Raw genomic sequence first — 12,586 nt, 5'->3', positions numbered from 1 at the left:
GTGGGGGAGATTAAATGAGGATTATAACATGCTATACAATGATAACATTGTTGCTTAGTAAGTAATGCATACTTTAAAACTAACATCTTCACTCCTCATAGGGTTTCTAATCCCTGCCCAAATCATGCTGGAAGGGAAAGTGGATTTGTTTGACTCAAATTCTCCTGACACTTCTCAGGGCACAATCATTTAAACTGACAGCTTTAATCAGCTATGTTGATACCATCTTCTGCTAAATCAGTCAGTCCACATTTTGAAGGAAAAAGATGCCAGAAAGGAGAAAGTTTACCCAACCATCTAATTTGGCCATTTGACTTTACTCCCTGTCCTAGAGAACATGCCTTCCATGTTTGAGTGTGATGCCAAGAAGGTAGTCAAGGAGCTGGGGAGGAAAGGGGACCTCATACCTGTCCAGAGCCTACTCAACTCTACTCGCTTCCACCCCTTCTGCCTGGTTCGGAAGAAGAAAAAGAAATTTCCCTGGTTCTTTGAAAGTCCCTTTTTTGATACATATTTTTCCCTCATGGACATCCTGGAGCCAAGTTTTCCAGTCCCAGGTAAGCAGGTTTGAGCCAACTGTGTGAAATGGGTTAGGCTGACTATAATAAAACTCTTCAAAAAAGGTAAGCACACTGGGCAGTTAGGTCAACACACACACACCTATTATACTATCTGACAACAAGTATTTGTTTATCACCTACTTTGTACCAGGCACTGTGCAATTAATTGCAGATACAAAGACAAAATCAAATAGTCCCTACCCTCAACTGTTTGCATTATACTTAGGGAACCACATTCTGCAATGTGATCCAGGGGAAGACTGACTTTGGAATCAGGAGACTTGGGTTAGAAAACTGTCTTTTCAATTTACTATATATGTGACCCCAGCAAGTCACTTTACTTCTCTGGATCTCATTTTCTCCTTACTTTTGGAAACCCAGTTCCATAATTCAGTTCACTCAGGATATCAAAGAAAAATTCATGCTCTTTGAAAGATTAAAGTTAAAACAGTCCCTTCAAGAAAGCTCTCTCCATCTTCATTTTCTCTGTATTCTCCAACTTTTCTTTATTTATGACAGAAAAATAGGTTTTACATCTTCTATAAGTCACTCTGAACAGTCTCCACAAACAGACAATTAAACATCAATTGCCACCCATTTCATTTGGTTCTTAAAGCTATAGTAATGGTAATAGCTTCGATAGGAGAGACTTTTGAAATAGGATAAGAAAGGATCAAAGATTTGGAAGGTGAAAGGTCCTTACAGATAAACAAGTACAACCCTATCATGATATAGAGAATTAAATTTACACTTAAAGAGGTTAAAGAATTAACCCATGGTCATATAGGTTAAGTTTTAGAGCCAGGATTCAAGCATAGGTTCTTTCATTCCCAATCCCACACTGCACTGCTACAATACTTCCTCTCCCTATGGGACTTACTCTCTTTACCACACACCTTGACACTTAGAATCCATCAAATAATGCTTTAAAGCTCAACACAAATTTAAAGATTATCTCATTCAACCCCTTGATTTTACAAATGAGGAAATTGGGGTGCTGAAAAGTGAATTGTCTTACCCATGTTCACACAGATAGTAAGTAACAAAAGTAGGATTCAGACCCAGATTTTGTGACTTCTTGGCCCAACACTTGATCACACACTATCTTGTGTTGTTCTTTGGCTTTTTTTTTTTAGTGAGGCAATTGGGGTTAAGTGACTTGCCCAGAGTCACACAGCTAGTAAGTGTTAAGTGTCTGAGGCCAGATTTGAACTCAGGTACTCTTGACTCCAGGGCCAGTGCTCTATCCACTGCACCACCTAGCTGCCCCTCTTTGACTTTTTTAATGTAAGAATTGGAAGAACCTTGCCTCATACTTCTCTGTCCCTCACAGTCCCTAGCACATGGCTGACTACACAGTAGGGACTCTGTAAATACTTATTAAATATAACTGAGCAAGCACATTCAGTCACACTCCATCCCTAGGGATTCTAGCTCCTTAGATATTTTATAACTAGAGAGTCTGTCATAGAAACAAAGTGATAGGTCAGATTAGACAGAAACCACTTTGCATACTTCTTTTGTATTCCCAGGATACCTAGTTCTATGAAAGATATACAGTGGGCATTCAATAAATACTTATCCAATTCACAAATTCATTTTAAAATATTAACCCCCATCTACAAGATGTGAAAATGGTGAATTCTCTTACCTCACACCCTCATCTCCTCTCACCCGAACTAATACAAGAGCCTCTCTTATTCTCCATGATTCAAGTTCCCTGCCACTTGAATCCAACAGCTGCCAAAGTGATTTTCCTAAAATACAGGTCTGACTGTGTCACTCAGTCTCCAACAAACACACACACACACACACACACACACACACACACACACACACACAAAACAAGCTCCAGTAGATAGATCCCTCTAAGCTCTAGGATCAAATATAAACTCTTCTGTTGCCATTTAAACCTCCTCACAGCCTGGTCCCTTCCTATCTGTCCAGTCCAGTCTTCTTACACATCATTCCTTCTTTCTTTTTCATTTGTATTTGTATCCTTAGCACAGTACCTGGCACATCAGTTCAGCAAGAGAGAGAGAGAGAGTGGGGGGAGAGGGAAGGGAGGATGGGAAGGGGAGAGGGGAGGGCACATGGAGAGTAAAAGAGTATCCAGGGAAGAAGAGAGCAAGCCCCTTATGGCCCAGTCTTTTTCTTTTTCTTTTTTTTTTTTCATTCAACAAGCATTATTTTATTTTTCCAGTTACCTGTAAGGGTAGTTTTCAACATTCATTTTCATAAAATTTAAAGTTCCAAATTTTTCTCCCTCCCTCCCTTTCCTCCCCCCTCCACAAGACAGCAACCAATCTAATATAGGTTATATATGTAGAATTCACAAGTGCTCTTTTTTTTGGTCTGTGTTCAATCAATATCAGTTCTTTCTCTGGAGGTGGATAGGATGCTTCATCATTCACCCTTTGAGATTTTCTTAGATCATCGTATTGCTGAGAGTAGTTAAGTCATTCATAATTGCTCATAGAACAATACTGCTGTCACTGTGCACATTGTCCTCCTGGTTCTATTCACTTCAGTATACATCAGTTCATATGCATCTTTCCAGGTTTTTCTGAAATTATCCTGCTTGTCATTTCATATAGTACAATAATATTCCATTATAATCATATACCACAGATTGCTCAGTCATTCCCCAATTGATGGACATTCCTTTGATTTCCAATTCTTAGCCACCACAAAGAGTTGCTATAAATATTTTTGGGGTTTTTTTCGCTTTTCTCTTTTTCACAATTACTACTGTTTGCCTCCATCCTATTCCCTTCCCCATGATATTTACTCTATTATCAATCTTTTTCAGCCTCCTCAAAAAGAATTTTCTTCTGACCACCACCTCCCCCAATCTGCCCTCCCTTCTTTTGTCCCTCCCTCCTTATCCCCTTCCCCTCCTATTTTCCTGCAGGGTTAGATAGATTACTCCACCCAATTGAGTGTGTATGTTAATCCCTCCTTGAGCCAACTCTGATGAGATTAAGGTCTTTGAGCCTATTTTGATGAGTGTAAAATTCATATACTGCCCAGCTCCTCCCCCATCTCTCCCCACACTCCATAAGCCTTTTCCTGTTTCTTTCATGTGAGATTTCACCCTATTCTACCTCTCCCCTTCCCTCTCCCCCAGAGCATTCCTCTCACCCCTCAATTTTACTCTAAAGATGTTATCATGGGGCAGCTACGTAACACAGTAGACAAAGCACCCACCCTGGACCCAGGAGGACCCAAGCCCAAATCTGGCCTCAGACATAAGACACTCACCCTCTTCATGACCCCAGGCATGTCACCCAACTCCAACAACCCCACAAAAAAAAAGATAAACAAAAAATTAATACTTTGCAGATATCATCCTTTCATAATCAATTCTCACCTGTGCCATCTGTCTAAATTTATTCCTATCATCTACCCTAATACTGAGAAAGTTCTTATGAGTTAGATGTATCATCTTCCCATGTAGGAATGTAAACAGTTTAACATTTGAACATCCCTCTTAATTTATTTTTCCTTTTTACCTTTTTATGTTTCTCTAGGGTCTTGTATTTGAAAGTCAAATTTTCCATTCAGATCAGGGCTTTTCATCACAAATACCTAAAAGTCCTCTTTTTCACTAAAGTCCCATTTTTTCTTCTGAAAGATTATACTCAGTTTTCCTGGACAGGTGATTCTTGGTTGTAATCCCAATTCCTTTGCCCTATGGAATATTGTATTCCATGCCCTCTGATCCTTTAATGTAGAAGCTGCTAGATCTTGTGCTATCCTGACTGTGGCTCCACAGTACTAGAATTCTTCCTTTTTAGCAGCTTGCAATATTTTCTCCTTGACTTGGGAGCTCTAGAATTTGGCTATAATATTCCTTGAAGTTTTCCTTTCGGGATCTCTTTCAGGAGGTGATTCATAAATTCTTTCAATTTCTATTTTACCCTCTGCTTCTAGAATATCAGGGCAATTTTCCCTGACAATTTCTTGGAAGATGGTGTCTAAGTTCTTTCCTTGATCATGATTTTCGGGTAGTCCAATAATTTTCAAATTATCTCTCCTGGATCTATTTTCCTGGTTAGCAGTTTTCCAAAAAGATATTTCACATTGCCCTTATTTCAAATGATACAGATCTGATGAGGGCGGAGTATATCAGAACTTTCAGTACTCATTCATTCTACCTGAAAATTTAAAGTGATTTATCCATGGTTATCAGCTAGCATGTGACAGAAGAACTACTTGCACCTAGGTCTTCCTAACCCCAAGGCTGGGATTCTCTCTGCCTCACCTTGTTGTCTCTCATGGAATTATTAGGCTTCATTCAAAGAGGTATGGAGTTTAGAATGAATGAGTACTGAAAGTTCTGATATACTCCGCCCTCATCAGATCTGTATCATTTGAAATTTTATGGTTGTGCCTGTCTCTGTTCTAGGTTTTAGGAAACTTAAGCTGGGGTTTCTAATATATTGCTATTTAGAAATTAGAGGCTACTGCTCCAGTTTGGGGAATTAAATACTTATTAAAATGTCAGTATAGAGAAAGAGAGCACATTGCTCAGAAAGTTCAGAAACCCTGCATACTTAGATAGAAAAGAGAAAGGGAGTGGGGGCCCATGTGGCTGTCATTTCCAGTATCCCAGGCCCAGCATAAAAATTCCACAATGTGGAGAGGCACAGTGAGAAGAGTAGGGCAGATAAGAGAGTGACCCCTCTCCCCAAAGATTTTATCCTCTCTCAGGTAGAGGAGGGTCAAGGCACCTTGACCCAAACTAACTGGTCAGTAACATTCAAGTCTATTGATTGGCATGACTTGAGGGTGGTCTAAGTGAGTTAATTTCCTTTAGTTAGTCAGGAAGGTCAATCTACATTTCCTTTGCAATTCTACTGACTCTGGGCTGGCCCTGCAAAACAAGCCAGAGTTCCTATGTGTGTTCCTTGGCGGGGGGGGGGGTGTCTCTGAGTCCCCCAAATACCCCATTATGCAATCAGGAAAACTCATCTCCCTCAGTTCAAATCTAGCCTCACTTAATAGCAGTGTGTCCCTGGACAAATCACTTAACTGTTTGTCTCAGTTTCTTCATCTGTAAAATGATCTGGGGAAGGAAATGGAAAACCCTTCTAGTATCTTTGCCAAGAAAACCCCAAATGGGGTCACAAAGAGTCGGACTCTATGGACGCTGCTGAAACAACTAAACAAAAACAACAATGAGTCTTTAAAACAAAGTGAATTTCCATGCCTTAACTAAGGTCTCCAAGAAGACTTACAATTCATACCTTTAATGTCATTGCCATAGTATCAGGCCCCTGCTTGTATGCCCACCTCTCTATGATGACCTCTCATTGATTCATTTCTTCTCTCCTTCCACTTCAGTTGTCACTGCTCCTAACCATTGAGCCTTTCCCTTTCTTAAACATGATCACTTGCAGCCTGTATTTCTTTTCCTAACAGCCTCAAACACATTATCCCAGCTCTAATTTCTTTCCACAGAGTGAGGGTCAAAGTCAAAAAGACAAAAAGAAGTTGGTGACTATCCACCAGGGCTGCATCTTGGCTTATCGAGTTCTGGAGCTGTTCTTTGAGAATGATGGATGGAGTAAGCAGAAGGAATTTGGGTTGGGAAGCATTGTTATCTGGAATAAGAGATGAGGGAGGTACAACATGCTTTGGGACTATTCCTTCTGTCTACATCCTTATCCTAACCTGATGCCTTTTGTGTGTGTGTGTGAGACAATTGGGGTTAAGTGACTTGCCCAGGGTCACACAGTTAGTAAGTGTGAAGGGTCTGAGGCCGAATTTGAACTCAGGTCCTCCTGAATCCAGGGCCGGTGCTCTATCCACTGCGCCATCTAGCTGCCCCCTGATGCCTTTTTTAAGTTTTTCATGTAGCACCCATAGCTATGGCTATGGCTATAGCATACCACAAAGAATTCATTGCCTCTCTTCTGCAGGTCCTAGAATAAGTCTTTGCCACTAACCACTGTGATTTGTAGGCATAGAAAAGACAGTTTCTATTCTTTGTATCCCGGAGAGATGACATCAAATACCTAATAACTCAAACCTAATGGCAAAGAAGGAAGAATTCCATAATTTTCTTCTAAGAGAATACATTATACAGAGGCTGACTTGAGGATTCTGTGAGAGAACAGAGTTGTTAAAACTGGGAAATTAACCATTTGTCTTCTCTCTGCCCAGGAGTTCTTTATATTCCTGATGAGATAACACCAAGGTTGTCTGGTGAGTGGCAAAGCTCAAACACACACTTACAAGGAAATATGGCCACTGAGCCTTCTCTAGAGAGCTTAATCCCTTCATCTCACCATCATTGGTTCAGGGGCAAACTTTACTCACAACAGCTTCCTGGGATTGGGAAAGGGTAGGAAAAAGATCCTATGTGTTTTTCTAGCCTCTCCTCACCATCAAAACCCCTTACCTTGCCAGAACTAGAAGTTAACAACACATACTTCTGCTGTTGGCTTACTTCAGGACCCAAGACAAAACACAACCCCTTCTTGGCCTTATGTTTATCACTTAAGTCTAAAAAGCTACATCAAAAAATTGCTCACCAACATTTTCCCTTGACCCTAAGCCCCTGGGAATACACACACACACACACACACACACACACACACACACACACATATAACATGTGAGTGTATGTATGTAAACATATATGTGCACACACATGTGTGTGAGTGTTTGTGTGTGTGGTGTTCAGAGCTCCCTAGTCACCAACACAGACCTCTGAATCAGCCCACCAAAGAATCTTCATTCACATCAGTATTGTGGCTCAGGGCTAAACCCTGAGCTATCAACATATAGGATTTAGTCATTCAACTGCTTATAGCTCACTAGGGAATTATTTTTTTTTCTCTTTCTAGTGGAAGAATTCTACATGGGTGAGTAGTCTGGATGATCTCTTTTTATTTGGTGGTGGAAAGATTTAGAAGATTCTCCTCACAAAGCTACTCCTGTCTTCCCATTGATTCAGATAAGAACAGAACGAGCATTTCTAGCCCTTGGTATGATCGGCATCAGGACCTTCCCAGGAGCAAGTCCTTTCCAAGGCTCAGCTAACAGGATATCTAAGGCACAAGACAATTTTCATAAAGCATTCAGTACAGTGCCAAACATAGTTGGCACCTAATAGATGCTTTTATCCTTCTCCTCTCCCCTTTCCCCATATATTCAGCAGGGACAAGAAAATTATTTCCTCTTAAGAGAGATTTGGTTCCATCCCCAAAATGGGAGGAGTTGAAGAGAACTGCAGATTGGATCTCTTACCCTGAAAGTTTAATAATCCTGTTGGGCAAATGTGGGGAGTCTTGGTGAGGGAAGGAAGATGGGAGCCTGGAGGCTAGAGATAGATGGGAGATATTCTCACCTTTTAAAACAGCTTATGCTCCCACGATGAAGAGATAGGAAGGATACAAGAACATGAGCCTTGAAGCAGAGTCAAGGTCTAGGAGGAAAAGTAACCAGGATATAATTGTTTTCCAAGGTAGTGGAACCCAATCCCTGACAGAGTTCTGGAAGGGGGAGGGGGGAAAGAAAAGAGATATGAAGTAACAGAAGAAAAGAGAGATCAAGTGGGAGGGGAAAATGTGCTCAAGGAGAGAGATATCTTGGTCCCAGGCATATATAGGGAGGTCAAGTGAAGAAACCAAGACTGTGTCTGAAAAATTGTGGAGGGAACATCCCCAAGCATATTTGACTTTTCTATTTATTCAGATAAATTGACTGGGAAAATAATCGGTGCTCCAAGAGAATTTGAGGAATTGCTGGAAATGATGATAAGGGAACAAGAAGCCCTGTCCAAAGGGCCAAAAGAGCTACTGGTCACACTGTTCCATGCCTTCTGGGATGTACTTGGGAACAGGAAGGCACTGCAAGACATGGAGGACATGGTGATGTAGTAGGGAACCAATGCTTAAGATAGGGAGTACTTGGTTGAGGAGGTTGGATGGGAAGGGTTAAGTGGGAGAATAGAAAATAGTGTGTAAATTGGAGGATATACCAGAGATGGGAGAATTGCCCTATGGCTCAGGATAACTTATCCAAAGACTTCAAACACCCCCAAAACAGTGGCATAACCTGGACCACAGAATAGGGTAGAGATGGTAGGCTGAGGGATTTGGACCTAGGGGCAGAGGAAAGGAATATCAGATCTATTGCTCATTTTCTCCATTACTACCTTGTTCATGCAGCTGGATCAAGCCCCAGACATGAGGGACAAAAATCAATTGGAGAGCCCTATGGTCTGGATCCTAAGACATCTACAAAGCAATTCAGGAGATGCATCTGACCAACAGACAGAGAGCATTCTCTACTTCCTTGGAGCTCTAATGAGTAAGATGGGGATAGGGAAGGAAGAGGAAACTGATAGATTTTAAGGAAATCTCACAGCACCTAGTGAATGCTGCTCCCTAACACTATTGTGGTATTTATTCTACATTTCTTTAAAACAAGTGTTATTTTTCTTCTCCACCTAGCTGCCCCCTGTGTATTCTTTTTATTTTCACTTTGCCCTCTGGTTTCTAATAAGTCTTGGTAGTGTTCATTACTGATTCTTGAAATGTGATATCTAGGTTTCTTTAGGGTTGAAGGCTTCAAGTGATCTGATGAGTCTTCTATGATCTCTCCTTGAGCAATTTTCTAGGTCATTTGTTTAGATGAGAGTACTTTATACTTTCTGCCTTGGACTACCCATTGCACAAAGATATGAAGGAGACTGCAATTGGCTCTGTAAAGACTAAGGTCATCCTAAAATTCTCCTTTTCACCATATTCTCCAATTTCTTCCTAGTCCTGACTGATACTCAGCAACAGCTGCTGGCCCAGTCCCTGGAGAAGAAGATCCTGCCTCAGCAACTGGCACTGGTGAGAAAGCTCAGAGAAGCCACAAGCTTGGGGAGGGTGATGAGGAATCAAGGAATGAAAAAAGACAGGGTAGAACAAGCCTGAGAGGAACAATAGCAGATGGTACAATTTTCAAATTCTCTTCAAAGCTCTTACATGAACTTCCCTTACCTTTCCTTTGGAAAAGGATTTGGATTCAAATTCAACTTTAGAATCAGTATTTTGTTGTTGTGTCTCTTCAGTCATGTTTGACTCTTGTAATCCCATTTGGGATTTTTCTTGGCAAAGACACTGAAGTAGTTTGCCAGTTCCTTCTCCAGCTCATTTTATAGATGAGGAAACTGAGGCTGTTAAGTAACTTCCACAGAGTCACACAGCTAGTAAGTGTCTGAGGCCAGCTTTGAATTCAGTCAAGTCTTCCTGACTCCAGGCCTGGTACTCTATCCACTGCACCACCTAGCTGCTCAACTAATATCATTTACCCAACTAGTATTACTCACTAGATATGTGAACTTAGGCAAGTCATTTACTCTCCATGGGCCTTGATTTCCTCATCTATAAAATTTGGGTGTTGGACTAGATACCCTCTGAGGCTTCTTTCAGTTTTATAATCTTTAATAATCTTAAGTAGCTCTAGAGGGAAGAACTTAAAGCATTGGTAGACATCCATTTAATCTCCTCCAGTATATTTCCTTGAAAAGTTGGACTGTTTTTTGGTTTGTTTTGTTTGGGGTTTGTTTATTTGTTTTCTCCCTCTCTTTATATCCCCAGTGCTTAATATCGTTCCTAGCACTGGGGATATAAAGTATATATAAGTAGGCACTTAATAAATGTTTGTTCTTTTGACTTGACTTGACATGATAGTGGTAGTTACAAAGAGACCAATTTCAAAGAAACAGATGGAATAATTTTCTAACAATGGAGCTGTCCATCAGTGAAATAGGTCATCTAAGTAAGTGGTGAGCTTTCTATTGCAATAAGTATTTAAAGAGAGCACGGATGACCTTATGGTGGGAACATTATAAAAGGGATTTCAGGAGTGGAAAGTGGTCCTTTCCATTGACAGGGCAAAGTGAAAAAAAGAACTGAATTTAGAATTCTTCTTAGGTGATGATGAAGTGTAGCCAAGCACCATCACTGAGCGAATGTTAGAGTTGAAGAGATGGTCTTTGGTGACAGTGAGAGGTTTAGAATCATTAAACAGGTGCCACCGTTTCCAAAATGAGATCCAGGCCAATCTCATCCTGTACCCAATTTTTGGCTCAGCTTCTTGTCCATCTGCAGTGACAGTCCAATATATTGGCAGACAGATAAATTCGGTGGGTACTCCATTAACATTTCATGATAGTTCTTCCATGGCTTCATTCTATGAACTTGAAGGTGTGACGGATAATGAAATTCTGAAAATTTGGATGTGAAGGGAGATGATTTATTTTTAAGGACATAGAAAACAGGGGTGTTAGCCCTTGATGAAAGAATTTCTAACTATGTCAATGAATTCTAACTTCAAAATGTTTAACACCCATGCAGGTGCTCATGGGCAAGGAAAATAGTTCCCTTAGGAGCCCAGATGGAGGTTATTGGTGGTGAAGGGCTTTCATAAAGAGAATACTGTAAGATCTCTCCCCTAGGGGTGGGACACTTGTCCCCAGAAGACTCCTTCTGATCAGTATGGCCCTATCCTCTCCAGGTTAAGAGCATCTTGGAGCCACACTTTGGTCTGAGGGAAGAAACGTCCTTCTCTATCCAGCCAGAGCTTTTCTCTCAGTTCAAAGATGAGGATCAAGTCATCACAATGAATCTGGTAGAGGACTGTGGCCTAAATCTTCAATGTGCTGAATCTCAAACGAAATGGTATCCAGAGGCAAAGAACCCCCTCTCTGCTCTGTATGTGGCCCTCTCATTCCTGCAGCTGCTGAGTCAAGCTTAATCCTTTGGCAGCAATTATTCATCCCTAAGGCATGAAGAGGAAAGAGAAAAGGAGAATCCTTTAAACCCTAGTAGTATACTTTACTTTCCTGATGGTCTGTCATATTCTACCATATCTTCTACTTAATAGCATATATCTTTTCCTTTCTACCAGGTTGGAAACTTCTTGAAGACAAGGGATCTTTATATCCCTTGCAGTGCCTAGCACATTTTCCTATACAAAATAAAGTCTATTAAGCATGTATTGGATTGTTGTATTTAACTAATAAAAAATTGTCAGAGTAGAATATTCCCCAACATCAGCTGGTCTCAAGAGTCCCAATCCACTAATCAGCTATCCTAGAAGTGCCTAGATAAGATCCACTCATTTAGTCATTCAAAGAATACTGAGTATGTACAAGGTGCAAAGAACCCATATTCTATTGGAGACCTAAAAAAAAAGGCTAAAACTTGGCCAGTGCCCTCAGTAAGATTACAGTTTCATTTAGTTCCAATGACTATTTTCTGTAAAGATTCTACTTATTCATAAGCAAGACATGACTTTCTATTAGTGGTAATGGGTTAATGTGGACCCATCCACACTTCCTTCTTTGATTGTCTCCAGGCCTCTTCTGGCACAAATTTTTGGGACAGTTAAAATTCCCATTCCAAAGGGTTCAGGAAAAATCAGTTTGGTTTGTCAGTCATGAAGAGGAACAATTCTACCCTTGGTTAGAAAAGGTTCAGTTGGTACAATTAATTACTTCAAAAAGAATTAATTACAGGGGCAGCTAGGTGGCACAGTGGATAAAGCACCGGCTCTGGATTCAGGAGGACCTGAGTTCAAATCCAGCCTCAGACACTTGACACTTACTAGCTGTGTGGCCCTGGGGAAGTCACATAACCCTCATTGCCCCACCAAAAAAAAAAAAAGCATTTATTAATCAATTACTATGTACCAAACACTCTGCCAAGGCCTGGTGATATACATACAAAAGCAAAGACAGTCCTTAACCTCAAGGAATTTATATTCTAATGCAAGAAGACAGCCTATAAAAGGGAGCTACAAATGTGGGATGTGGATAAGATAGGGAAAGAGGAAATACAAGAGTCATGATGTGGAAGAGCCCTGGTTGATTCCAGGCACAGAGTTCAAGATCCCTGTTTGGTCCAGAAAATTAAAGAAATCATGAGGGAGTCACTGAGAAATAGATTTACTCGCCACTTTTCTGGAGCAATTGCAGAGTTGATCTGTTCATGGTTCCAGAACTGGAGGGAGAGGAG

The 12,586-nt window shown here is 40.7% G+C and overlaps 1 protein-coding gene across 1 annotated transcript; it reads left to right on the top strand.

Moving 5' to 3' along the window:
* The first annotated feature begins 337 nt into the window (after positions 1-337).
* Positions 338-11,324, top strand: GSDMC (gasdermin C). Its single transcript, XM_043991697.1, has 8 exons — positions 338-565; positions 5,988-6,132; positions 6,732-6,773; positions 7,418-7,435; positions 8,268-8,443; positions 8,744-8,885; positions 9,342-9,415; positions 11,085-11,324. The coding sequence occupies exons 1-8, from the start codon at positions 338-340 to the stop codon at positions 11,322-11,324; spliced, it is 1,065 nt and encodes a 354-aa protein (XP_043847632.1).
* The last annotated feature ends 1,262 nt before the right edge of the window (positions 11,325-12,586 follow it).

This window comes from Dromiciops gliroides, chromosome 1 (genome assembly GCF_019393635.1).
Source record: "Dromiciops gliroides isolate mDroGli1 chromosome 1, mDroGli1.pri, whole genome shotgun sequence".
Taxonomy (NCBI): Eukaryota; Metazoa; Chordata; class Mammalia; order Microbiotheria; family Microbiotheriidae; genus Dromiciops; species Dromiciops gliroides.
Note: the sequence above shows the minus strand (reverse complement) of the source record. Positions and strands in the feature narration are given on the sequence as shown.